Source organism: Microtus oregoni, unplaced genomic scaffold, assembly GCF_018167655.1.
Source record: "Microtus oregoni isolate MIOR12 unplaced genomic scaffold, Mior012 000071F_ref0000514, whole genome shotgun sequence".
NCBI lineage: Eukaryota > Metazoa > Chordata > Mammalia > Rodentia > Cricetidae > Microtus > Microtus oregoni.
Window position 1 is genome coordinate 5124898 of NW_024543978.1, and position 26962 is coordinate 5151859.

At 44.0% G+C, this 26962-nt stretch overlaps 1 protein-coding gene across 3 annotated transcripts in view; it reads right to left on the reverse strand.

The window, feature by feature from the left end:
* Positions 1 to 26962, reverse strand: part of Rab22a (RAB22A, member RAS oncogene family) — a 52520-nt gene that overhangs the window by 16863 nt on the left and 8695 nt on the right. For 2 of the 3 annotated variants that reach the window (XM_041641678.1, XM_041641679.1), the window contains exon 3: positions 6790 to 6871. The exons of the other annotated variant lie outside the window; for it this stretch is intronic. In XM_041641678.1, coding sequence (XP_041497612.1) covers positions 6790 to 6871 — 82 coding nt within the window. The remainder of the gene's footprint in view (positions 1 to 6789; positions 6872 to 26962) is intronic. 3 annotated transcript variants of the gene reach the window in all.

A 26962-nucleotide genomic window follows, 5' to 3' on the forward strand; every position in this document is an offset into this window, starting at 1 on the left:
CTGTCATACAGTTAGGAGGCACTGGGGATGCTGCGCTGCACTTGTGTTGTGCATTCATGGTAGCCATCTGCTTACATGCTGTGGGGCTGTCTTGACACACCCCAGGAGTCTTAGTTAAGGGTAAGTGGGACAAACGGTGACAAGATGAGCTCACTCAAATTGCAAACAGTGGAGAAAGAACTCACAAGTGCTCAGTCTTAAGAAAATATATTTAATCATGAAAATAAGTTCATTTAATCTGGCATTTGAGAAACCCAGGTTTATCTTTACAGCAGAAGCTGATTTTTAGAGGAGTCTGAGTCAGTGAGGAGACAGCCTGGGGAGATGCTTCTGCTCAAAATGGAGGAGAGCACATGGGACCTTTCATTTCACAGTGGACTCTCGTGGGCCTCACAGAGACAGTTGCTTTGAAAAAACATCTGAGAGCTCCAGTCTGCTTTCCTGGGCGCTTTTTAACCCTTTGATATACAAACCACTGTCTTCTCAGCACTTTTTTCCTGTAACAAGCTCCCTAGTCAGGGACTCACATTCCATTCAATTCTTACTTGCTTCCATCAACTTAGCGAAATCACTTTGCGATCATTGGAAACTTGTCAGAAAACCCCTCTTTCAGAACTACACATGGCAAGAGATGTGAGGGTCAAATGGAGAGGACGTTTGTTCAGTTCATCAAAAAGCCTTTCCATTCTGCAATGGTTTTGGGTCCCTACCACAAAACTCTACCCTACAGAGTGCTAAGCAATAAACACACTACCATAGACACTTATCACTGGAGTCATGCACTACCCACAGGGGAAGAGAGGCTCTGTCCTTATCTGTCAGAAGGGGGGCTACCAACCAGTCAACTAAGTATAAACATCAATGCCATGTGTCAAGGGCTGGAGCACATGCAAAGGCAGTCCCTGCCCCTGAAAGAGGCCACAATCTAAATGGAAGATAGAAAAGTAAGAAAATCGGTGACAATCCCATGGCCAAGGGCAAGCAAAGACTGCAAGACACAGTTCATTTGCTGTCAACCAGCTAACCCTTGGGCATTAGTTTGCCTCTGGGTACTGTGCCAACACTGGGACTAGCAGTAAGCAAGATACTGCAGGCCTAACTTTGACATTTACATCTTGGTTGGTAGAAGTTGCCAATAAAGGTAGACAGATAAGCAGACATTACTACTTGTAAATGAGCATCTTGAAAATAAATACTGACAAGGATAGAGAATGAACCAGGCCCTGCTCAGATACAGGGAGGTAGGGAAGCCCTGAGGAATGACATTTAGCCTGAGGCCAAAAGCTGGTAAGGAGCCTATGAGTGATAGAGGGGTATGCCAGTGAGAAGAGTCAGTGTATGTGAAGGCCTGATGGCAGGTATGCGTATACGGACCTGCATGGAGGCCAGCATGTAGGGAGAAGAGTGGAGCAGATAGAGGTGAGGGTCAGCAAGAAGACAGCAGAGTCTAATCAATGTTCTCTACATTTGATGGAGGAAGGTCATTGGCTAATAAAGGCACTGCCCTGGCCCATTTTATTGGTTAGAGGATAGGTGGGAGGAGTAAACAGAACAAAATGCTGGGAGGAAGAGGAAGTGAGCTCAGAGACTTGACAGCTCTCCTCTAGGGAGCAGACGCCTCAGACAGAAACGCCATGCCCCGCTCCCGGCATGAAGCTCGGACCCAGGATGGACTAGGCTAGAATCTCCCCGGTAAGCGCACCTTGGGGTGCTACACACAGATGATTAGGAATGGGCTAAATTAATATGTGAGAATTAGCCTAGAAGAGAATGGGCCAAGCAGTGATTAAAAGAATACGGTGTCTGTGTAATTATTTTGGGCATAAGCTAGCTGGGCAGGCGGCCTGGGGTGCTGGGAATGCAGCCCTGCTGCCCCTATTACTACATATGGCGCCCACGTGGACAACTGCTTCCACATAAAGCCTGAGACAGCTTGGGAAATAATTCTAGAACAAAATGAAAGCATTGTGCCTGGTTTCTTGGTAGCAGCAATTTCTCGGTTCTACTCTGCCTGCTAGAGGCAAGAAAGCACCTCATCTAAGAGAGGCTTCCTGACTCAGCTTCAGCTGCAAAGCCTGCAGCTCATTAAGAGGTCCTGCCACGAAACACTTAAACGGTGTTGAAGAAAAGCTGAACACATGCTTTTCAGTTTTCAGCCATAGCAGGAAAAAAGCTGCGCCGTTTAAAAATGCCAGCTTTCTGGGCTGTCCTGCCAGGGCAAATTTTGACTCTTTTACACAGGCGGTTCGTGCCCTTTGCAAGCAAAGGCTGCTGAAGCTCGCTTGCTGGCAGGAACCTTGAAATGCCATAGAGTTGTCGCAGTAAACGTGGCTACAGCCAGTACCTCAGCCATGAGGCTGGAAAGCTAAGGAATGGACTGGATCTAGCTGGCAAAGCCACGCCTTTAATCCTACCCATATTGCTCAGTAATTTTAAGGCTCGTGTGGTCAGAAAAAGAGAGATATACAGTAAAGAGAGCTTCAAAGACAAAGAAAATTTCTAAATGGTTTGAAGTGTGTTAAAAATATATGCAGACTAAAATTTAAAGTTCTTAAAGTTAAAAAAAAAAAAAAAAAGGAAGAGGGTTGTTGTGTGTGGTAGCACACGCCTTTAATCCCAGTGCCTAGAAGGCAGAGACAAACAGATCTCTGTGAGTTCAAGGTGTAGTAGCAAACACCTTTAATCCCACTGCCTGAGAGGCAGAGACAGGCGGATCTCTGAGAGTTCAAAGACAGCCTGGTCTACAGAGATATTCCAGGTCAAAGATATACGCTCAAAAAGCAAAAAGTTAACCTAGGAATGTCACAGCTTAGATTCTAAAGCGCCTAGTGATTTAAAGGCGCAAATCAAAAGTGCCCCTGGATAGTAAAAAATTGCAGATTCACAATAGGACAGATTCAGACCACTAAATGAGTCACACTGTGGATGAATGTACGTAGGCTTGGGAGAGAGAAGAAAAAGAATATAGAGAATAAAGTTAATGGTTTAAAAAAGTAAAAGTAAAGTCTTTAAAGAGACAGAGTACAGATAGTTAAGAGATTAAAAGAAATAAAGAAAAATAAGCCACATAAAAATGGAAAATTCACAGAGAGTCTGGATTATGTACATTGTGTTTTCTTTAAAATTTTTGACTGTGAAGGAGCTAAGTACAGAGAGACATTTCATTATATGGGCTGCCAAGTGGAACCAGAACGGATATCATGAGGGTATGATTTCAGAATTTGGATCTAAGGATATGATACTTTGGAAAAGAGATTCTTCTTTTGTTTTCACAGAGGATCAGACCTTGTGGATTGCATTTATCCCGATATGGTATGATAGACCACGCCCTCCTGAAGGGTTGGTGTGAACACCTTCAGAAAATCGCTTCGCTCAACTGCCAACTGAGATGAAACTAGCACACAGGTTATACCATGAAAGACCTAATTAACGACGCCCCCATTCAGCAGGAAGCAGTTTGGAGAGAAATAACTGCGCCCATATTCCCAAAAAATGTTTATAAATGTTCTTTTACATTTAAAGGGGGATATGATATAGATATGAATAATTTGCATTAGTGTAGATTTTGCTTTATTGATAGAGATTTAAGGTCAATTTTGTTATATATATATAAGTATTTCTGATTTTGATTAAGGTATTGTGATTGTGTAGTTCATTTAAATATGTACTGTATAATTAAGAAATATAGGTTGTTAATGGATAATCATCGATAATAGTAAAGCTTGTAGTCATGTTAGTTAATATTTTCTAGATGTGCGTAGATATATTTTAGATAGACATTCTTCATGTCTTTCAAAGATTACAGAATAGGACATTTAATGTTTTAATAACTGAGGACATTTCATGACAATGAGACACTCCGCTCCTGGCAGCACCAATCTATTTCAAGAGGAAGATGGGCATCAAAGAGGATCCTTATGGAGTTTGATAGCCATTTGGGCAAGAAACTGCTCTTGCCTGGACTACTGCATAAACTGGACACAGAGAACCCGCAGAGAGACTACTGAACTTGCTTAGGTGAGATGATCTTTCGGGGTTCCTGATTCATGAAAGAGTCTGCGAGACATTCTGCAGGACACAACAGATAGTGACTGAACTGACTTTGAATTTTCCTGCTTTATGGAAATGTCTGCTGGATACCATGGGCCTGAAGGCTGAAGATGGATGCCCCAACGGTACAAAAGAACTTTGGGTGACTGTCCAGGCAGCGAGATGTCTTTGTCATTTCTAGAGTTTGAAGTTTCTTAGTTCTTGTTTACTTAGGTAATATTATATCTTTCTGGAGTCTTTGATGGAATTAAGAATAGTTAGTTATAGTTTTCCTTAGTTATGATAAAGATTATTGTAACTTTTACTTGATAACTGTTTTGTTATATGTAATTTTGCTATGTTAAAGTTAAAGCCTTTTTTTTTTTTTGTTTAAACCGAAAAAGGGGAAATGATGGAGGAAGGTCATTGGCTAATAAAGGCACTGCCCTGGCCCATTTTATTGGTTAGAGGATAGGTGGGAGGAGTAAACAGAACAAAATGCTGGGAGGAAGAGGAAGTGAGCTCAGAGACTTGACAGCTCTCCTCTAGGGAGCAGACGCCTCAGACAGAAACGCCATGCCCCGCTCCCGGCATGAAGCTCGGACCCAGGATGGACTAGGCTAGAATCTCCCCGGTAAGCGCACCTTGGGGTGCTACACACAGATGATTAGGAATGGGCTAAATTAATATGTGAGAATTAGCCTAGAAGAGAATGGGCCAAGCAGTGATTAAAAGAATACGGTGTCTGTGTAATTATTTTGGGCATAAGCTAGCTGGGCAGGCGGCCTGGGGTGCTGGGAATGCAGCCCTGCTGCCCCTATTACTACATACATTGGGTTCTCGGAGTAGTGATATAGGTCAGAACTGGGAGGAGAAAAACAAGGGCTGCAGAACACTTGAGAGACAGTGAAGGCAGCTGAAGCCAGGTGAGTGGAGAGCCAAAGAACTGAATGGCCACCAGAGCTGTCAGGAAGAACACAAGGCGACCTCTAGATCTGAGTGTAAGAAGCACAACTTTATGGCAATGGGGTGGTTAGGACAGCTCCTCTCAGGTAGTAGAGGGTAGGTTCCAAAGCCTGGATAGTTATTGGGCCAAATATGGGAAGACAGACAAGAGAATGTAGAGCTGTGTGGTACACTGGAGAAGAATGCACGTTTACAGCTCCAGAGCAGACAGGAAGAGGTGGAGTGGCGTCTAGCTATAGCTCCCATACAGAGCCTAGAAGATCTAGCTCTAAATGAATGGGCAAATCCTTGAATGAACCCTAAAATATGGATCCCTGGGCATGTCCTTCTGCACAATGACAACTGGCCACACCCCGTCTTCCTCTCTTGATTCTCTTCCTGTTTCAGGGTCTCCTGGTCAAGGGCCCTGTCCCTGGCCTGGACTTTGAGCATCACCTGCCCAGCTCTGGGCTGCAAGATGGTACTTCAGTCAAGGAAGGCCAGATTGCACAACAGAGCAGCACTCTCTGCTGAAGAACCAATTGGAAGTGGGCAAGTAAGAGGCAGGCAAAGCATACAACAGTCCTCAGGCTCCTGTGACCACTTGAGGGAGGCTCATGCCTAAGCATTCATTCTATTTTCATGGTACAAACAAGTTACATGATAATGGAGCCTGTGATAATCGCAGCATGTGAGCATCAAATATATCTGAAGGGTAATAGAAACCTGGGGTCCAGGAGAAGGGCACATCTATCACTACTAGGGAAAGTCCATGTGTTTGGCTAACAGCACAGTCCCAGGGCCGTGTGTAGATCCATCTGTAGGACTTGGGGAAGAGTGCTTCTGCACGATGGAAGAGTGATGGTTACAAAGGGAACCACTGTCCTAACTCCCGATTCTAGATGCACACAGGTCACCAACAAAAGGGTGGCAGCTCTCATAAGTGACACACAGCATTCAAAACTAAAGGTAGCAAGCAGCAAGGCTGAGGCACATGACCTCTGCTCAGATGTGCACCCTAGCCTGGTGCTCTTCCATCTGTCAGGCTCTACCTGTTGTTCTAGATAGAGTGTGATGCCAAATTATTTTTCCTGATTCCCTCTGCTGCACTTTGAGGAGGCGAGGACAGAATTGCGCATCTGTCAGGCGCTCTGTTTGCATAGAATCATTTGAAAACAAAATTAAGTTGTAGCTGAATAATGTGATGATTGCTGCAGGACCTCACCAGGGAAACTGGACTTAGTGCCAGAATGGTATCAGGCTGAGGGCGTGCTTCTGTTTCTGCTCCCTATTCCTTGTCTATTCCCATAACTCCCCAGTTCCCACCTTGTGCTACAGACAGGCTCCCTGTCAGGCACTTAAGAGCCTGTTGCATGGCACTGCATTAGCTAATCTGTTCACTTAAACCTAAAGTTTATATGCTGTAAAGTTCCCTCTTTAGCTTTTAAAAGGCGGCTATAAATGAGCTGTGCTTAATTCCCCCTTTCTACCACTAATTCTTTTACATCTTTACTAGAGGGCAGAGCCCCAAATCACATACTCTGCTCAAGGAACTTTATCAGGCCTGTTAGTCAGCATTTACTTTAAGACACTAAAAAGTATAAAAACGCCCTCAGTGCCCATTATCACTTTCTCCATCAGTGGACTTTGTGGCTCTAATTGAAAAGAAAAAGGCTGGCCCACGCAGATGGAAGCAAATGCGTCTCTGGTGCACAGAAGTGAGGAATGGTGGACGACAGAGATGCTGACAGTTTAGTTGGAGCTGTAATTTGGTTTGGGCCTCAGAAAAACATAGTAAATTAAAGAGTGACTTACTCGTTCTTGTCCAGCTGTATCCCAGATTAGGAATTTATGTAGCTCATTTTGGTACTGGACAGTCTTGGTCATAAAAGATGCCCTATAAAGAGAGACCTAAATGATCAGAACACAGTCATTTAACACCCGTGTCCAGCCCCAATTGGAATCATCACTTAGATTTGCACTCAGACTCCCAGTTCCCCACTACATCCTCACCATGTCTCTCTGGAGTATTCAGGGATAGTCAGACGCTGGCTGCAGCTTCTGTCAAAATAAAGTATTAGGCACATCTGCCTGACAGAAGAGGAAGCCTGAGTTCCACATCAAAGAACTGAGAACCAGTAAGCTTCCCTTGTAAAACTCACGGTGCTGTCACTCACACAGGTGGGTGTCACAGGAAAGCTTTCTTTAAAATAAGGCTTATTTTATCATTGTGCACCCACGCACTTACAAGGCAAGCACTCTTACCTGCTGAACCATTTCACTGCCCCATGAGAAAGCAGTCTAAAGACCACCATGCTCAGGAACCTGTGCACTAGTTAAAGCAACTCAGACCATTTTGCGTTTCTCTTCCAGTTCTCAAACCACGTGCCACATAAATAGCCAAGTAAGAACCAGGGTAACACTGGAGTTCATAGAATTATGATGCCAAAACAAAAGAGGACGAGGATGGCTTCTGGGACAGCTGAATCAAGGCGACAATGACCTCTGTACTGGATGATCACTGCTTCTGGAACACAAGCTTCTCACCTGATGCTCAGCGTCTGCCATGGGACATTTCCCAACCAACGGTTACACTCCGTTTCTGCTATTTGGGGGCCTTAGGCATTTTGAAGGACTCTGAAACTACCAGGTGCGTGTGTGTTTCTGAGGAGCCCCAAGGCCACAGCACAAACCTGCCTCTCTCAAGTTCTGGGGTGCAGGCCTGGCTCCAGTGTTGCTTTCTGTCCTCTGTGAAGGTTCTTGTCTTCTCACTTTGCTTCAAAGGACTCAGAAATGGCCCTTTGGGGTAAACAACCAAGTTGTGTATTTTTAAAAGGTGTGTTTCCCTTTGTAGCCTAGGCTAGCCTTGAAATCACAATCCTGCCTTAGTTTCTGAGAGTTGAGATTTAGGTATGAGTCAGCATGCCAAGCCCGAGTTGTACTCTTAAAATACACCCCAATCACTGCAATCTAGACAATGAACTCATTGGGTAGACATTCTCAGACATGCGAGAGAGCCTTAATCAGAGGTGATCTTCAAGAGAGTGCATTAAGGGGACTTCTGGAAGAATACTGAGCTCCTCAAGAATCAGAATTCTTAGAAACACTTATGTAAATTCATGGCCCAGCAGGCAGCCTCCCAAATGGCTAACGGAATGGAAAGTGAGAAGCAAGACCTGGCTACTGTGGGTGCCATCTGCTCCATGGAGCCCCAGGGAAAAGCTTTGTGGTAAAGGTTCTCTATAAAGTTCAAGTGTAAGGAGCTTTTGGAGAGTCACTTTGACTAAATCATGGTGTGCAACAGGATTCCTCACTTCGGAAAGATCTGGCAGTCAGAAGCCACAGTACTGGAGAAGACGAAGAGAGAAGACAGGTCTATACAAGTGTTATTGGTCAGAGGCAGCTCAGGAAACGTTCAGTCGAAACTCTCCAACATGTCCTCAAAGACTGCACTCAGTTCTCATCAACTGCACTGTGGAGTTACATGAGCATGACAGCAAGTGGAGCAGACAGATGGTGACTGGAGGACAGAGAGGCCAGGCTGCACTTCTGGTGGACAGAAAGCTGAGGAAGGAAGATGCAGGGATCAAAAGTTGTTTCCTTAAGCTCAGAACTCACGCCAAGTCCAGCCTGCCTCCAACCAGTTTCCTTGAATGAAAACAGGCTTCCATGAGTAAGAGAACACAAACACAGCACTGAGGTCTGCAGTGTCTAAAAAGAAGCCCCAGCACCCACACAGCTCTCACTGTACATCCTCCCAGTTTACCCACAGCTCTTCCTCTGTAGCAGGACGCTGTCTGCAGCTTTTCTTTGTTGTCCTGGAACTTTGTCAACAATTACTGTGGTTGCCCACAGACTACTTGGCAGTCCATTACACACACACACACACACACACACACACACACCATTACAGCATAAAGAACAAGTGTCACTCATACGTAGAGGCAGATAAGGCTGCTCTAGCTTGGCCAGAATGCAGCAGAAGGAAATGGTGCAGCGGGGCAGGAGTGCCTTGTTGAGGGTCCTACCTGCCTTGTGCTCAGTTACCAGCCTCAACTCCTGTACTAGCTGCAGGGGTCAAGCAAAACCTGGGATTGCTGCAGACACTCATTCTGCTCCCCCACTACAGTGGCCTTTGCAGTTCATTAGGAAGAAGTCATAGTACCGTATGGGGTTTGTCTGCTGCTCTCTCATGGGTTGAACCAGGAGCCTCTTCCCACCTCCTAGTCCCAGTCTGTCACTCTCTCACCTCTCCTCCTTTGGTCTCTTTACTTTATAGCACCAAGCATCGCATACCTATTCACTGTAAGAGAGTGAAATACTGATTTACCTCAAATCACTTCATCCCTGATACACAGGTTTGGTTTCCTCCTGTAGTAGCAGTACTACAGATCAGAGTCAGACTTTGGAGTAACACTACCTGCTGCTTCTCTCAGTAGTCCCTGGTAGGTTCTGGCTAGCACCAGGACAGAGGTTGTCTACCAGACTCAACCATAATTTCCTGCCAAAGCTATAGTGCTGTCTACTGAGGACAGCACTTTTCAAAATTGAGCTAACAACAGAGACACGTTATCACAGAACACAAGTGTCTAACCCCACATTGGTCCCAACTTCTAAGTTGTCAGTCACAGACACCAAACCTCCCTTTAACACCATGTGATTATACCTGTCTTTTATTAACTTGCATCCAATTTTGTAGTAGAGTTGTCTGGCTCTTTCATTTTATATTTAATCTACATCCAAACCTTGGCCCCTGAAATAAATTCATAAATTGGACCCCTAATCTTGGGGTGGCTTTACTCCAATTATCTGCCATCATTACTTCAACTCTAGGATCACTCCTTTAACATTCAAGTTAAATGATCCAGAGGGTACGATAGCTTCAGTGTCTTGCATTTGAAAAACAGGCACTGGCTCCCTGCCATTCAAAGGATACGTTTCTATTTCCCAGCCTGCCATTTACTTGTCTGAGAACCTTATTTTTCACTACTAAACTGTCTCTCTTCAGTCTGCCTAGGCAGATCTTATTACCTCTTTAATCTAAAATCCCTACTAGCATTATTTCCTAAAGCTAGAACGCCTTTCATATGCTTCTCCATTTTTCATGACATTCTAAAAATATGACTCTCGCGCACATCAAGCAGTCACGATCTTTGGTCAGAGTACGAGTTCCCAATGAAAATACTCGCTACAAGGTGTTTTAAAATCATCTCTTCTTTAACTTCAGCAACTTGTTTAGCTCTTCTGGAATACTGCTGTGCAATGACATCACCGCAGACTGCTTCCTTTGAGACCTTTCTGGGCTCCAGAGGTGCAGTCACCCCCCCACTGTGCATTCTGAAGATGAACAACTCAGTACATCTTTAAATGAACAAAAGGCCATAACTTGGATCTGAAGGTTAAATGTGCTGATGACACACTGCCAGGCACAAACCAAAATGGACGTGAAGAGACAAACACAGATGACCCTTACAGGTCCTCTAACAGAGACAGCAAAGGTCTTGGGAAGGTGTAGGGCAGTGCAAAGACCGTTTGGGGCTCTGAGAATTTGCTGAACAGAGAGAACATCTGCCTAGGGTAAAGTCTTTAAAGCCTAGATGTTGTTGCCTGGGCGTGGTGGTGTATGCTTATAATCTGGGAGACTAAGATGGGAAGGGAGTATCCACAAGTTCCATGAATGTACATACATCCTCCAGTGATAGACCTCTCACCATTTCCCTTTACTCATCATCTGAGCCTAGCCATGCATAAAGACTAGCTGGCCACACTATCGCTGCCACCCATTCACATCAGCAGGCACACAAAAGGTTGTTCTCTAGGGTCATGTTAAATCCATACAAGCTCTTTATATTCTCTACCTTGGTCATATATTCAAAATAAATATTGAAAATCTAAGAAAATATTTATTTAAACAGAAAAATATCTAAAGAGTTTTGCTTCTCCTTTCCTATAACTTTAAGAATAACTTATAACCCTTTCACATCATAAACAAAAATAATCAACAATAACAACAAAACTAGCTGCTTCGGCTAAGTGTTGACTGCTGTCATATTCTCTTCCTATCTGTTCATGTGTGAACCTATTTAGCTGCACTGTGAGCTTTTGGATTGTGAGCCTTCATCATCACTGCTCAGGACAGAGCCATGAATGGGACTGCTGGGATCCAAGGGCAGCCAGTAGGATCCCAGCTGTCTTTTCCAACACCTGGGCTTCCAAAGTCTTGTACGAACACTGACTGGAAGGCAAAAGGGGTAACCACATCACTGCCTCTGAGAAACCCAACTGGGAGGGCTGGTCCCAGGGACAGAAATGTACAAGACAGCTGTTCTGGAGATATTCACACCAAGGCTCTCTACAAGAGCAACCATGAAGGGCCAGGGCCAGAGAAGGTGATGTGAAGATGGAAAGAGAGAGTACAGTGATGGGCCTTGAAGATGGCAGAGGAGGCCACAAGCCATCGTAGTCACTAGAAACTGTAATAGGCAAGACAACAGGCTCTCCCCTCAGAACCTAGAAGGAAGCAGCATGGCCGACATCCTGAGCTTAGAGTTAGGGAAAGCTGATTTGGGACCTCTGATCTCCTGGACTAGAGGTGAAAACACCTGTGTTCTTCAAGGTGTTGCAGTGATTGGTCACAACAGCTGGGGGAGACGAACACATGCAGACTTTCTGAAGAGTGAGGGAAGTTGTTCTTGGAAGTCAGGAGGGACAGTGTAGATAGTGGAAAGAGCAAGTTCATAGAGAGCAAACTTGGGCCAAAGCAGAGCACTAAGAACATAGCAGCAGCCCTGCCTGAGCTGGGCTAGACGGGGGTGGAGGGGTGGGGGGGTGGGTACCATGTTAGGAGGCCACAGAGAAGGCTCTGGGCAGGAAGGCACTGGGGATGAGGGCATTCTGTGAGCTAGTGCCCCTCTACAGAGGTATCTTTCTGCCATGGCCACACTCTGTACTACTATTGAAGGCACATACTAACAAACTACTCCCTCTTCTGAAACCAAGCTATGCCTAAGCATGGTGTTGGTAAAATCAAGCACTTGCAGGTTTCGTAGATGAACTTCACTTATTGTTTAATTTGTGTATGATCTGAACTCAGCTGCATGCACTGCTTTAGAAAATGAGAGCTAGGATTGGTCACATGACAAAAGAGCAATGCTAGCTAATGTCCTTAGAGTGGACCATGGTGTGGGTAACAGATCTCGCAGGGCAGAGACACAAGTGAGTTTGAGATATAGTTGCTAGGGCTGGGGAGATGGCTCAGAAGGTAGGAGTACTGGCTGCTCTTCCAGAGGACCAGGGTTCAGCTACTAGCACCTCCATGGTAGTTCCCAAACCATCTCTAAGTCTAGTTCCAGGGGATCTCCTGAACTCCACTAGGTTTGCACACATGATACATATAAACTCAGGTAAGCACAAACATATGCACATAGTTTTTCTTTCTTTCAAGAATACATACAGGACAGAGTGAACAGGACAGAAGGAGAACAAGGGAAAGAAGGCTAAGAGACCTTTGCAATGATCCTGGACAAAGATGGGCAAGCTTAATAGGAAGAAGGGGTAGTTGGAAGACTGATATCCAAAAGTCACAGGGCTTTGACTGGGATGAGGACAGGAGCAGTCTCAGTAAGTCTGAGGGAGGTTTTCATGTGCTTAGGCACATATGCGATGAAATATTTCAGCAATTTCCAAATTGCAATTGTGGTCCTCAGGTTTCTGATAGAATACTGATATGCTTCAGTACCTCCTATGTATAAACTCCTCCTACTGCTTCTCAGGCCAGCTGCATCCTCTCCTGGAAACTCAACTTGATCAGCTTCCTCAGAAGTACTGCAGGTTTATAGGAATATAAGATAGTCTCTACCAAACCCTCCTTATTTTTGAAACACTGATAGTAATACTTCAGGCTGATCTTTTTTCCCTTCTACACTGCACCCACCTCACCCAATAGATTATGAATATGTGTATTCAAGTTGCATCACTGTACTTAATACGATCAGAACAGCCCCAGTGAACAGTGTCACGGGTGTTAACTGTAGTTTGAAATTTACAGGTGCTATCTGTAGGACAGAGTCCTAGAAGTGGAGCCATCAGGCAAGACTGAAGAAGATAGACAATATGCACTGGATGAGAAGCAGACCTTCGAGGGAGTTTTCCAGCGTGGCTGATCAGGTTTGATAGTATGTGCCACAAGATTAGTCAACTCACCTTTCTTTACTTCAACTATCTCATGTGAAAACGAGAAATGACTTCATATGTGTTTTCCCACAGGTTCAGGTATTTAAAGTGTTGGTACCCAGGTGACCTTACTGAGATGTGCAATGGACCTCCGACAGGTGGGGCCTAAGGAGGGCCTTAGTCTTGGGGGTATGCTCTCCAAAGAGACTGAGAATTCTAGTCTCCTCTTGCTTTGCTTCTCAGCATGAGGACATGGAGCCTACTCACTACAATCACCCACCCTGCTGTTCTGCCTCAGCATAGCACTGAGAAGAAACACAACAGGGTCAACTGACCAGCCAGTGCAGCCTCCAAAATCTAAAGTCAAAATAAGCATTCTTTTTTTTTTAAAAAAAATAATTACCTCAGCTATTTTGTTCTAGTGACAGAACAATGACTAACACAATGGGGGTTTACAAAACTGTAATTTACTGAGGTATTGCTCTGGTTAGCCTTGATTATAAGCTTGACATGGCCCAGAGTAATCTAAAATGATAAGGCTGTGAAAGACTGTCTTGACTGATGATTGATGTAGGAGGGCCCATCCCACTGTGGGTAACATCATTCCTAGACAGTTGGAGCTGGGCTGATAAGAAAACTAGTGGGGGGGGGGTCGCTGGAGAAATGCTCAGCTATTTAGGCCATTTCTTGTTCTTCCAGAGCACCCCAATTCAGCTCCCAACACCCCTAAAAATGGCTCACAGCCATATGTATCTTTACCTTCAGGGATCAGACACCTTTTCCTGGCCTCCACAGACACCCCCACATATGTAGCATATATTTACTCAGGAAGATGGAAAGACTAGAAGAGAGATCTAGCAACTGAATCCCAATTGTAAGCATTTCACAGTATAAAACAGTCCTGCTGGCAATAGATAGAAGGTTCAGTTGGTAGAGTGCTTACTAAACAAGCATGAGAAACTGAATTTGAATGCACAGCACTCATGTAAAAGCTGTATGTGGCAGGGTGTGCCCTCAATCCCAGCATTAAGAAGAGGGAGTCAGGTGAATCCCTAGGGCACACTGGCTAGCTAATCTAACCAAATTGGTGAGCTTCACGTTCCAAGAGAGATTTTGTTTCACAAGATAAGGCAGGAAGAAATTGAAGGAGCCTTTCTGTGTTAATCTCTGGATCCCACATGCAAAAGCACATAGTATGTGTTTCTGGTGCTACTCTTACAATCAGGCCTAGCAATGCTTATGTGTGTACTCTGATATCCTGACTAATGATATCCTGTCTTTTAGATGCCAATCAAATGATGACCCTCCAGTCTCCAAGCTTGAACATTCTTCATGCCCATTAGATCAGACAGGTCGAATTTCCACACCTAGAGAAGAGAGTCTCCAACAGGAAGAAGCTTCAAAAAATGCATATTCAGCCAACATCATCCCTTGAGATTAAGGGACTGGAAGCTGGGTGTGGTGGCTCACAACTGCAATCCTTGTTACTGGGAAGCTGAGGCAGGAGGATCACTGGAAAGTCTGAGGTCAGCCTAGGCTACGAAGTTGAGTTGCAAGTCAACCTGGGCTGCAGAGTGAGACTCTGTCTAAAAACTAAGGACAACAACCTTCAAAGAGATAATCTAAGTCTCAGAAGGAAAAATTGAGGCTGAGGAGAAAGATAGAGAAAAGTTAAGGGGAAATAGGGGGAACAGGGAGTCTCTCATCTCTGTTGCTGAGAAGGTCTTTTCAGCAAGATTATGAGCCATGTTTACAGTCAAATATGTTTTGGCTTGTGACATAAGTTTTTAACCAAGGCTTCCTTTGACCCATGATTTTATCTCAAGGCCTGTGAAACTGTACCATACACTTCATAAACCACTTTAAAGTCTTACAGTCAACAACAAGAATGAGTAACATTTCTACCCAATTTTTTAAGTCTTTGAACAATGTAAGTGAATGTGACTTCAAAAGCTGTGAAGTCCATATAAACAGCTGCTAAGACATGGAACTGTGGCTCTGGAGAGAGCTGGTAGCTGCTCTGGAGTGTGCACTACTGTTCTTCTTTTACACATCTAACATTCAGACTTTCCTTAATAAACTCAAACCCTGTTTCAAAAGGGAAACAGATAAGGACTAGGGAGATGGCTGAGTGGGCACAGGTACTTGACACAGAGTTTAAAACCTTGATTCCATCCCCAGGACCCACACAGGAACTGTAAACTGTCCTCTGACCTCCACATATGTGCTGTGACCTATATGTGTGACACAAAAGTGTGGTGGTCTGAATAGGAATAGCCCCTATAGACTAATGTGTTCCAATGCTTGGTCCACAGGGAGTGGCACTATTAGGAGGTGTGGCCTTGTTGGAGTAGGTGTGGCTTTGTTGGAGGAAGTGTGTCACTAGGGGGTGGGCTTTGAGGTTTCAGAAGCTCAAGCCAGTTCACTTCCTGGTGGATCCAGATGTATAAATTTGAAGTAAAAGTCAAATTTCAAGTCCAAGAATCTTGGTGAACCCAAGGGATATTATGTACTTTGCATATCATGGTAAACGGGACAGACAGATAAACAGCAGGCCTCTGAAGCAGCTGGAGACTAAAGACACACATTACATACACAGACATCATAGGTAGGGGTGGGCTGTTCAACAGAAACACAGGTACCAGGGTTCAATTGAACAGTGTATTACAAAGTACTTGAAGCAGCAAACAGGGGACTGCTTAAGCCAGAGTACACAGCTGGAGTACACATCTGGGACAGACACTCCTCCAAAGTAAGGAGGGGAGCACTACAGGCCGTGAGGACGGAGTTCACAGGAGCTAAATCACTACTTACAAAGTGAGGAGGGGAGCACTACAGGCTGTGAGGATGGAGTCCACGGGAGCTAAATCACTACTTACAAAGTGAGGAGGGGAGCACTACAGGCTGTGAGGACGGAGTCCACAGGAGCTAAATCACTACTTACAAAGTGAGGAGGGGAGCACTACAGGCTGTGGGGATGGAGTCCACGGGAGCTAAATCACTACTTACAAAGTGAGGAGGGGAGCACTACAGGCCGTGAGGATGGAGTCCACGGGAGCTAAATCACTACTTACAAGGCATCGGATAAAAGCATAAAGGCAAACTCTGAAGGGAATACAGAGCCTGAAACTGGAATGTGCATTCAGCAAAGCACCTCTCAGAGATTTGCAAGGAAGAACAACCCGCACTCTAACCAACCCTCCACAGGATGGAGGGAAACAGCTCCAGGGTGGTGGAGCTCATCAATGCTGGCAAAACTCACACAGGGTTAGCCACTATACTTCAGGAACTAATAGGCCCAAATAAAACATGGGGCTTGAAGGACAAACCTACAATTAATTTTAGCGAATCTCAAACTTGTCTTAAATCAACATCCTCCTACTCACATTAATGTCTTGATTAAGTAACACAATGCAATTAAATGAAATAACTGTAGCTGGCAACATGACCCAGCCAAGAACATATTTAACATCTCCTTAATATCCTTATGTATCACAATCTTTCTCTTGCTAAGGCACTTTAAACACAAGTCCAGAGCATGGTGGCACATGTCTGCGACTATAGCACTCAAGGCCAGGGCAGGCAGGAGAAATGTGAGTTTAAAGTCAGCCTGGGCTACATAAACAGTTTCAGATCAGTGTGTGCTACACGGTAGAACTCACTGTCAAAACAAAAACAAAAAACAAAAAAACATAAAAGTACCCCTAAACATCAAAACAACATACATCTGAAGTACTCAGAACAGAATTAGGCTTACAAGGTGAAAGAAGCCAAGAGGTATCACAGGGCAGAAGGAACAGTCTTCTAAAAAGTCAAACACTGCAGAAAAAAAAAAAAAACCATAAATGGTATGCTTTCTCCAGCTTGCCCAGTGAAGAAGCTGCAGCTCAAACTATTTAAAGTAGCAGGTACAGGGAGTGCCTTCCCAAACAGTGTTAACTTTGAAGCAGTGTGTCTTTGGATCATAAGTATCAAAAACTCTCAGGTCTGGGGTCAGCAAGATGGCTCAGTGAGTAGAGGTGATTTCAACATGAGCTTGCAATCTGAGTTCAATATCCAGATGCAGGTAAAGGTGGCAAAGATGGAAAGAAAGAACCGTTCTAGGAAGCTGTCCTCTGACTTCCATGTGTGTGTGCTCTGAGAGTCCCTTACCAACAGCAACAATAACATGGGTCACGATCAGGGTGGTAAGAAAGCTATTCAGTCAGTCAGGGTTTTGCCACACAAGTACAGAATCTGTCCCGCCAAACCCCATCCACATAAGAAGACTGGTGTGGTGGAATGAGTTTACAATCACAGTGCTGGGGGAATCTCTGGCATACATGGGAGCCTGCCTCGCCTATAATCAGGAAGCCTCAAATGCCAATGAGAGATCCTGTCTCAAAAGCAAAAACAAAGATGTTGAAGATTGTTTGACAGTTGTATTTACAATTAAACATTGGAGAAGGGCGATGAAGTTTGGTTAAAGAGTGTTCCTGTGTGTCACACAGGATATATTATGTATTAGTCTTTGGCTAATCAACTATGTACTTAAGTTTAATCAAAATCGACAAAAAAGGAGACGAAGTTTGGATGTGACTCACAGACGTGTGTGCTCGTGCGGGCACACACGTGCATGGGTACAATCACAGGCCTTAGGTGTTCCAGAAAAGTATTTTTGCTACTGAGCTGTAACCCCAACCTACAGGTAGTCTTCTATGTAAATAAAGGTGGAAGTGGTGGCTCATGCCTGTAGTCACAGTACTTGAGGATGGAGCTAGACGAAGGCCCATCATGAATTTGACACAAGTATGGACTACATATATAGTTCTAGGTTACAGTATGAGAATCTGCCTTTCAAAGAAAAAAAAAAGGCCTGTGTAGTAGTTTGAATGAGAATGGCCCCATAGGCTCATATGTTTGAATGCTTGGTCCACAGTTAGTAGAACTGTTTGGGAAGGGTTAGGAGGAGTGACCTTGTTGGAGGAGAGAGATGTGGTCACTGGAGGTGGGTTAGGAAGTTTCAAAAGCCCACACTAAGCCCAGCTACTGTTCCAGCACCATGCCTATCTGCCTACCACTATGATGATCATGCTAACACTACAAAACTGAAAAGCCCCAGTTAAATGCTTTCTTTTTACAGCGTTGCCTTGGTCATGGTGTCTCTTCACAGCAATAGAACAGTGAGGAAGACGACAGCATGCTAGCACAGGACTGCTCATTTCTCTTGGGATTTACTTGGGAGAATCATAAGTTAAAAGTCAGCCTGAGCTACAGAGTCATTAAGGTTAACCTGGGCAACTTGTGAAATTGTCTCAAAATAAAAACACAAGACTCTGGGAATAGCAGATATAACCTATTGCATAATACTTACTTAGAATAGGTGAGGCCCTGGGTTCAATACTCAGGCTCAGGGCTAAAAGGCAAATGAAACATGTCCTGGGGGAAGGCTGAAGGGAGTGAGGATGCAATGCAGGCTACAGCAGATCATGATCGGGGAAGCCTGTGCACAATAGCCCTACATCAAATGCTAGCTGGTCTATAAAATAAGTAAGGGTCAGCCATCAGAGGAAAACTCCATTTTACAAGAAGGAATATAAAAGTTATTTCTTTTCTTCCTGATCTGAATAGAGTTTCCATGAGATAGTTTAAGTAGGTAACTACTCATTGAGAGGTAAGTAAAGTCACATTGGCCACAGGTCTCAATGAGCGGGCTGATGAACTCCTGCAGATGGAGTGGGGTGCTGGTCTGTGCTGAGCAGGTGACAACTCAATGGCTTTTCCTGTAGTAAAGGGTCAGAGTCTCTCACTATGCAGCAATCCCCACCCCACTACTGCCCCTGACCACTGTGTTCCACTATGGTCCACCCTCACTGCCTCCTCATTGTATCCCATCACAGTCCCCCCAACTATCTCCCCACTGTACTCCACCACAGTCCCCCACTGTCCCTGACCACCGTGTCCCACCACAGCCCCCTCGGCTCCTCACTGTGTCCTACCACAGCCCCCACCTCCCCACTGTGTCCCACAACAGCCCCCTCGGCTCCCCACTGTGTCCTACCACAGCCCCCACCTCCCCACTGTGTCCCACAACAGCCCCCGCCTCCCCACCGTGTCCCACCACAGCCCCCCCCACCTCCCCACTGTGTCCTACCATAGCCCCCACCTCCCCACCGTGTCCCACAACAGCCCCCACCTCCCCCCACTGTGTCCCACAACAGCCCCCGCCTCCCCACTGTGTCCCACCATAGCCCCCACCTCCCCACTGTGCTCCACACTGCACTATACCCACTACTCTCATTTAATACATCAAGTAGTTAGTTGTCTTTTAATGACACTGAGACAGAGTGTGGGAACACTTCACAGTGAAACAACAATTTTAAACAACAAAATAAAACAATTTGAACCTACAGAAATAGATGCTAAGTGCAATTAAAAACAATTTATTTTCCAGTTGAAGAAGCTGCATGTATTTATCCCAACCCTTCACGGTACATTGCATCACCCTGAAGGCTAGTATGACTCCTACAAACCAGAGCACTTTCCTGTAGAATCTGCAGCTAGTCCTCAGACCCCACTAGAATTCTGACAATGGTCCTGATGTTGTCTTTCTGGAAAAAATCCCAGTTCAAAGCCACGCATTTCAGCACGACTCCTCTCCTCAGCCTTGTCAACGTTTCAGCATCTCTTCCACCTGTCAGCCTGTGAGATGACCAACAAGCTGTCATGTCATATCAATGTTTCTCAATCTTGGTTTGTCTGATGTCATTATATAAGTTGTAACAAAGATAGACAGGGGCTATATTATAAGAAATTCAGTTTATGAAGATTCTAAGACACGCCTCTTTTCTGCACCATGGGACAGTCCTAAAGTGTGTAAAACTGTGCTCTTAACAGATGCCATTGCCGAAGACTCTCAAGAGGCTGGAGAAGACACTACAGATCTTACCCTGCCCCCTCCTTCTTCTATGCTGTGTGAGGGCACCACTCTAAGAGCTTGGGGTAGGCTTACCTGGCAGAGAACAAGGAAGATACACAAGGGCCTCCAGCCACAGCCATGTCATCGAGCATCCTTTAGCCCTGGCTGATGTGTCACTGAACCAGAACAGACTCTGAGCCCAGCCACAGCGAACTAACCTACAGAAAACATGATGTACCAAAAGCTTGGGATAACTGTTCCATACAATATATAAATACAGTAATGCACCACAGAAAGGACAAAAGAATTATCATCTAAGAACATAAAATATCAAGAAAAAACTCAAGAGTTATTCTTAACAAAAATGCTTATTTAACTAGAAATACCAAGAGACTTCCTTCTCTTCGTAAATGGCAACTTTCGTGGGTAAAGTCACCCTGCGTACTACAGAAAACACCCAACAGCACAGTATCAGGGCTGAGGAAAGGCAAACATGTCAGCTCTCACCACTGTTTCCAGCTAAAAGTCCTGGGGAACAAGGCATGGGGAAACAACAATAAAAAACACCTAACCAAATCATCAAACTAAACCACCACCCAAACTAACCAAAGAGTAAAACAACCCCACTCTGAAATCATAACTATGTGCTCCAAGGATCCCAAAAGCCCACAGCACACTTTTGAGAATAAATGGGCTACCAGGAGTACACGCTGATAAGGCCAATCCATAAAAACCAACAACATTGTATACAAAAATGAAAAAACAAACAAACCATTTTCATTCACAACAGCTAAAACACTCATCAAATATTAAGAAAATAATCAAAAAGATTTCCAGCATTGTTCACATTACAAACTGTAAAAAAGGGCTGGAGATATGGCTCAGTGGTGAAGTGCCCATACTGCTCTTGTAGAGGACCCAAGTTCAGTGCCCAGCACCCACTCAGCTTACAACCACCAGTGACTCCAGCTCCAGGGCTTCTAGTCTAAGTGGGCATCTACACGATCTATAGTCTCTCTCTCTCTCTCTCTCTCTCTCTCTCTCTCGCTCTCTCGCTCTCTCAAAAATAAACAAACAAAACCTATAAACCAGTACAGAGAAAATGCTTAAGATATGGGGGGCGTACATATTCAGGGACAAAAGACTCAATGGGAACAACATTGACTCAAGTGCTATTAAATGGAAAATGATAAAAGCTCACAGAATGAGAGACAAATTGACAAATTCACAACAACAGAAGGTTTTAACCCATTCTCTCTGTTAAAATGCCAACAAAGGAAAACAGAGATGAATGTGAAAGAAAAAGAAAACAAATTCTAATCGCAGGCCACGCCCCAGCAGCTAAGAGCACAGAAGCTTTGCCAAGAAACCTAGAATGCTTGCTGAGATGGACCACATGATGGGAGAGAGACTGCAGATCACACTGGATCCAAAGGATGAGTTATGGAAAATATGTTCTCCTGTTTTACAAGAATTTTGTCAGTAATCCAATAAAAAATTAAGTTATTTCTATGTCTGAGATTGAGAACCACATATTTAAATGACACTTGTATCAAAGATAAAGCCAATAATAAATCAGAAAATACTTAGAACTGAATGGCAATAAGATAACAAAATACAAAAATTTACTGAGCTGGAAGAGAGATGGCATAGTGCTCTTGCAGAGGACATTAGTTTAGTTCCCAGTATCCATGGCAGGCAGCTCATAGGAATCTGACACCTCTGGCCTCTGCAGAGCCTACAGTCATATATACATACCTGGCTCCCTCCCCCAGTAATAAAAATAAATTAAAAAGAAAAGCCTTGCTAGTTAAGGTTTACCTTGTAAGGTGTGTGTCTTAGGGTCATTACTGCTGTAATGAAACACCAACCAAAAACAAGTTGTAGAGGAAAGGATTAGGTTTGTCACTAAAGAGTCAAGACAGAAACTCTAAACAGGGCAGGAACCTGGAGGCAAGAAATAATGCAGGGGTGCTGCTTTATGGCTCACTCAGCCTGGTTTCTTATAGAATCTGGACCACCATCCCACCCGCAATGGACTGGGCCCTTCCCCCATCAATCACGAATTGCGAAAATGTTCTACAGGCCTGCCTAGAGCCCAATCTTATGGAAGCATTTTCTCAACTGGGGTTCTCTCCTCTCAGATGACTCTAGCCTGGATCAAGTTGACATAAAATTAGCCAGCAGAATATGGAACAAAAGACTGAATATTGCCTGACGGTGGTGGTGGTGCACACTTTTAATCCCAGCACTTGGGATGCAGAGACAGGCAGATGTCTGTGAGTTCGAGGCCAGCCTGGTCTACAAGAGCTAGTTCCAGGACAGGCTCCAAAACCACAGAGAAACCCTGTCTCGAAAAAACCAAAAGAGTTAAAATCATTAAAGAATGCAATCTACCAAAACCAGAGCCAGAAGTAACAGATTAATTTGCATATGAACAATCTTAGAACTATGAACGTAATTCACTCCTCAATTAACTCTATTACACAAGCAGTGCTTGAAGCTCAGATGGAAACACTGACAAATTTTACTAATAATTTGAGGAATTAGGAGTGCTTCATGCAAGCAGGGTTACTGAATAATCACAACCTTGATACAAACCTGATAAGTATTTGTTCCAAAATGGATGACATCACAGTCTCACTTGTATACACACAAATCCAGCAAGTGACAGGCAAGTGAAGTCAAATGTGATGCTTAGGACAATCAGCTTAAAAGGAACTGGATACCTAGGAGACAAGCCTCTGGACAAGATGGGAGGAGTTTGCAGACAGGGTTAGCTGATGGGGGTGACAAACACAAAGGTAGAAGTGCCCCAGCAGCAGCACTGTGGCTCTGCCTCCGTGACTTCCCTATCACAGACTACAGTTCCTCAAATGACAAGATGAGATAAACTCTTCCTCACTATGCTGTTTCTTGTCAGGGATGCTGTAATGTCAACAGAGAAAGGAATAAAAAAAGGTACTGAGTAATGGGTTTGCTGTTGTGATAAATTTGACAACGTGATTTGTAGGCTCTGGAGACTATCAGCAGGAGGAAAGGGAGTCTGCAGCTGTGTGCCACAGAAGCTGTGCAGAGCCTACTGGGTGTCTAGTAGACCAGAGTACAGACAGTCATGCAAACAGTGACAGGCTATTAAAGATATATTTTGGCTACATTCTGGTTGGGTACTGAGAATCTTATTGAGGCTGAATTTGAAAATAATGGACTAATTTCAAGACAAGGGAACATTCAGGATGTGGCATGACAACTTCTTGGTGCTCTTACTCAGATGGGGGAGGGACAGGCAGGGAGTGAGGACAGAGACATGAAAAACACAAAGTTCAGTAAGGAAAGGAGTGTTGCTGACAAGGAGGTGCTGAGCCAGCTGAAGATGAGGCTAGCCTTGACTACACACAGACACAGACAGACATTCAGAGAGACATATGGCCAGACAGACAGACACACACACACACATACACATACAAGCCCAAAGTAAGAATGTCTAAAGGGGTTTTCTCCTAGAAAATAAGACGTGTCCCCCAGGGTCAGTAGACAAGAGACTAAAGCAACTGTAGTTCAAGGAAACAAGACTATATTTGATGTCCGTGTTTTAAGACTAAGGGGGGACCATGGAATCCTCTACCAAAGTTCCAGAAAGCCACCAAGGCCAGATGTGTCACAGCATCAGTTGTGAAGGTAAGGCCTGAAGTTGCAATGGATCCTAAGATATTAAGAGGCAACAGACCATCCACAGAGGAAAGGTGCAGGTTACAGTGTGAAGTTGGCCAAATAGAGAGGCTATGTGTATTATAGGCAGCAGATTGGTAGAAGTGGTGCTAACCAAGTCCTTTCGAATCGATATTATTTCGTTATGGGCTTCAGAATTTGGTGTTTATAATGCTAGGTCTGGATTTGCTTTGACCTGGCCCTTCCTTGCTATGCTCCCATTCCCAGCTTTTGGAATTATAACTATTTACTTTATGCCACTGGATATTGGAACTATGTAACTTGGTTTTATTTTTTAGGAGCTCTCAATTAAGAAATTGCCCTGAGTTTAAGAAACTTAGACCCTTAGCATTGTTGGGACTATTAATGATTACGAGACCGTCAGAAGCTAGACTGGATACACTCTGCATCTGAGATGCCCATGAGTCTATGGGAAGAGGGTGGAATGTTATAGCTTAAAGGTACTATGCTTGGGTATCAAGTTGTCCAGGGGTGGGCTTGTGATGGTTAATACTGTCAACTTGACAGACACAAGCCTATGGGCGTAGCTATGAGGAGCTTTTAGATTGGATTACCTGAGGATGGAAAATCATGAAGGGGTCCCAGACTGAAGAAAAGGGAAAGTGAGAAGGCCACCAGCTCTCTCCTTCCTGACTGTAGTAGATGCAGTGTGATCAGCTGTTCTAAGCTGCTGCTATGACTCCTCCATCATCTCGGACCATATCAACTTAAACAGCTGAAACCAACTCTTCCTCCCTTAAGATGTTTCTTGACAGGGATTCTGTTAACAGTGGTGGCCGTCAGCCTCCTAATACAGAGACCCTCTACATAGTCATGCTGTGCTGACCTCAACTATAAAATTAATTGTTGCTAGTACTATTATGAATTATAATGTAAACATTTTTGGAGATAGATGTTTGTCAAAGGGGTTGTGATCCACAGGTTGAGAACCAATGTGTTAGAGCAAGGAAAGCAACTAAGACACCAGTGACATATAAAAATTGCATGGATGAATCCTATAAAAATTCAAAGAGCTGGAGAGTGTTGGCACATGCCTTTAATCCCAGCACTTGGGAGGCAGAGGCAGGTGGATTTCTATGAGTTCGAGGACAGCCTGGTCTACAAAATGAGTTGCAGAATAGCCTGTTACACAAAGAAACCCTGCATCAAAAGAATCAAGCCAAATCAAACCACAAAATCTAACAAGATATTACATATCATGTGGTCAGCCTCGTAGAGATAGAAAAACATGTTCACAAAGTCAATACTACCAAACTAATAAGATCCTAGTGAACAACATCTTCTTTGAACAATGTGGTAAGGATGTGCACAGAAAAATCCTCTAGTGAACGACCTATCGCATGGCAGCTCAGTGAACGCTCTCCCAGCACCATCACAGCGCTGTCAGAGTACTCAGTTACTACTCATTCTCATCGACACTGTTAAGGAAATCCGCTGAAACCAACAAAAACAGAAATAACAAGTCAAAGGCTTAGGAGTTACTATAACAAAGCCCCACTCCCAGATGGCAGAAAAATGTGCACAGAAAACACAAAACATGTCCATATGGAAGTGAATTCATAAGCAAATTCAGGAAGGTCATTGGAGAGAAGCTCAAAACCCAAGATGTTGTTATGTGTGGGGGTACATGCCTTTCTCACAGCACGTTGGAGGCTAAGGTAAGATGTTTCCAAGCTCAAGGTTACACACCAAACCCCACCACACCAAAGAAGACAACAACAACAACAACAACAACAAGAAGCCATAAACTTTGAATCAGCTACCACTTTCACAGCAAAATAGTGCATTAAAAACATCAACCCCCTTGAAATAACTCTAATGACAGATGTGCAAATCCACTACAGAGAAAACAGAGAGAGACTACAAAAGCCCAGGGAACAGAAGGATAATCCATATTCATAAGCTACAGCGTTTAGTATTACCATGTCATTTCTCTCTAAATGGATCTGTAAATTCAATGGAAGGCTAGTCAAAAACCACAGTAAGGGTCATCATGTTGGTGTGTGCAAAAACAGATGATATGATTGCTAACATTTATATGGAAATGTAACAGACCCAAAGCAGCCAAGACATTCTTGAATCACATAACATTCAACTAACACTGGACATGGCAACTTTTTATGAAGATTAAAAAGAAAAAAGAGGGATTGTACTATTGGCACAAGGATGGAGAACGGAAAAGATGAATGACATCTATAAAAGATCACTACTGCACAACAAGCTCACTGCAGTCCCTTGAAAACAAAGCACAAAAGCTACAGAAGGTGCTTATAGGCACCTACAAAGCATGCAAAGCCATGCTATTGTCTGAACACAAACTGTGATTCAGAGACTGTAACCCTAGGCAACAACCGTTTTCATCTTCATTATTGTATAGGAGGTAGTCAGACAAGATGGCAGTGGAAATAAAATGGAATTGTAGACACAGGAAAAGGCAGCAAGATGGCAAATTTAAACCAAACCACACTGACAGCTACCATACATTTAGGGTCTAAACTAGTACCACAGCATTCCTGACAAGGACTAAAATGTAGACAGCATTGATTGAAAACCCTAATTTTACATGTGGTTAGTAGCAACTCTACTACATAGCTACTATAGGTCTAAACACTCGGAGTAAAAGGGGGCACTCCATGAAGCCATAAAGGCTAAGTTCAAGTTAGCAGAATGCATGTAAGAGCAAAATTACTTGAATGAGACTTGTAAGATGCTTGCTTGAAATACCTACCTATCAACAGGTTAAGTTTAAGATATGCAAACAGAATGCAGGGAGCCTAAATTATACCCAAGCAGATTCAGACCAAGCATTCTTATTGGGCGTGGAGGTGAGGGTGGGGTTGAGGTGCATATCAAGAAACCATGGTACATACAGACACTCAGAACAAAGACTTCACAACACTCCAAGCAAAAAATAAAGGTTACCATCATTCAGAGTTCAAATACTCCTTTCAGTGCAGGCAACAGAAGAAGGGCCATACAAACACCACTATTAATAAGCGCGTCTTTGCTAACATCCATTCATCCAACACCTCACACAATAGTAAACACACAACCTTTTCTAGGATAGAGGAGGTTCTAGGCCAAAAAGAGGAAATACATATGTATATCCTAATAAAATCAAAATCAATTTCTTATTAACTCTGGGTAGAGAAGGCATCCATAGTCTGTAGCAGGAGCAGCCATTGAGTT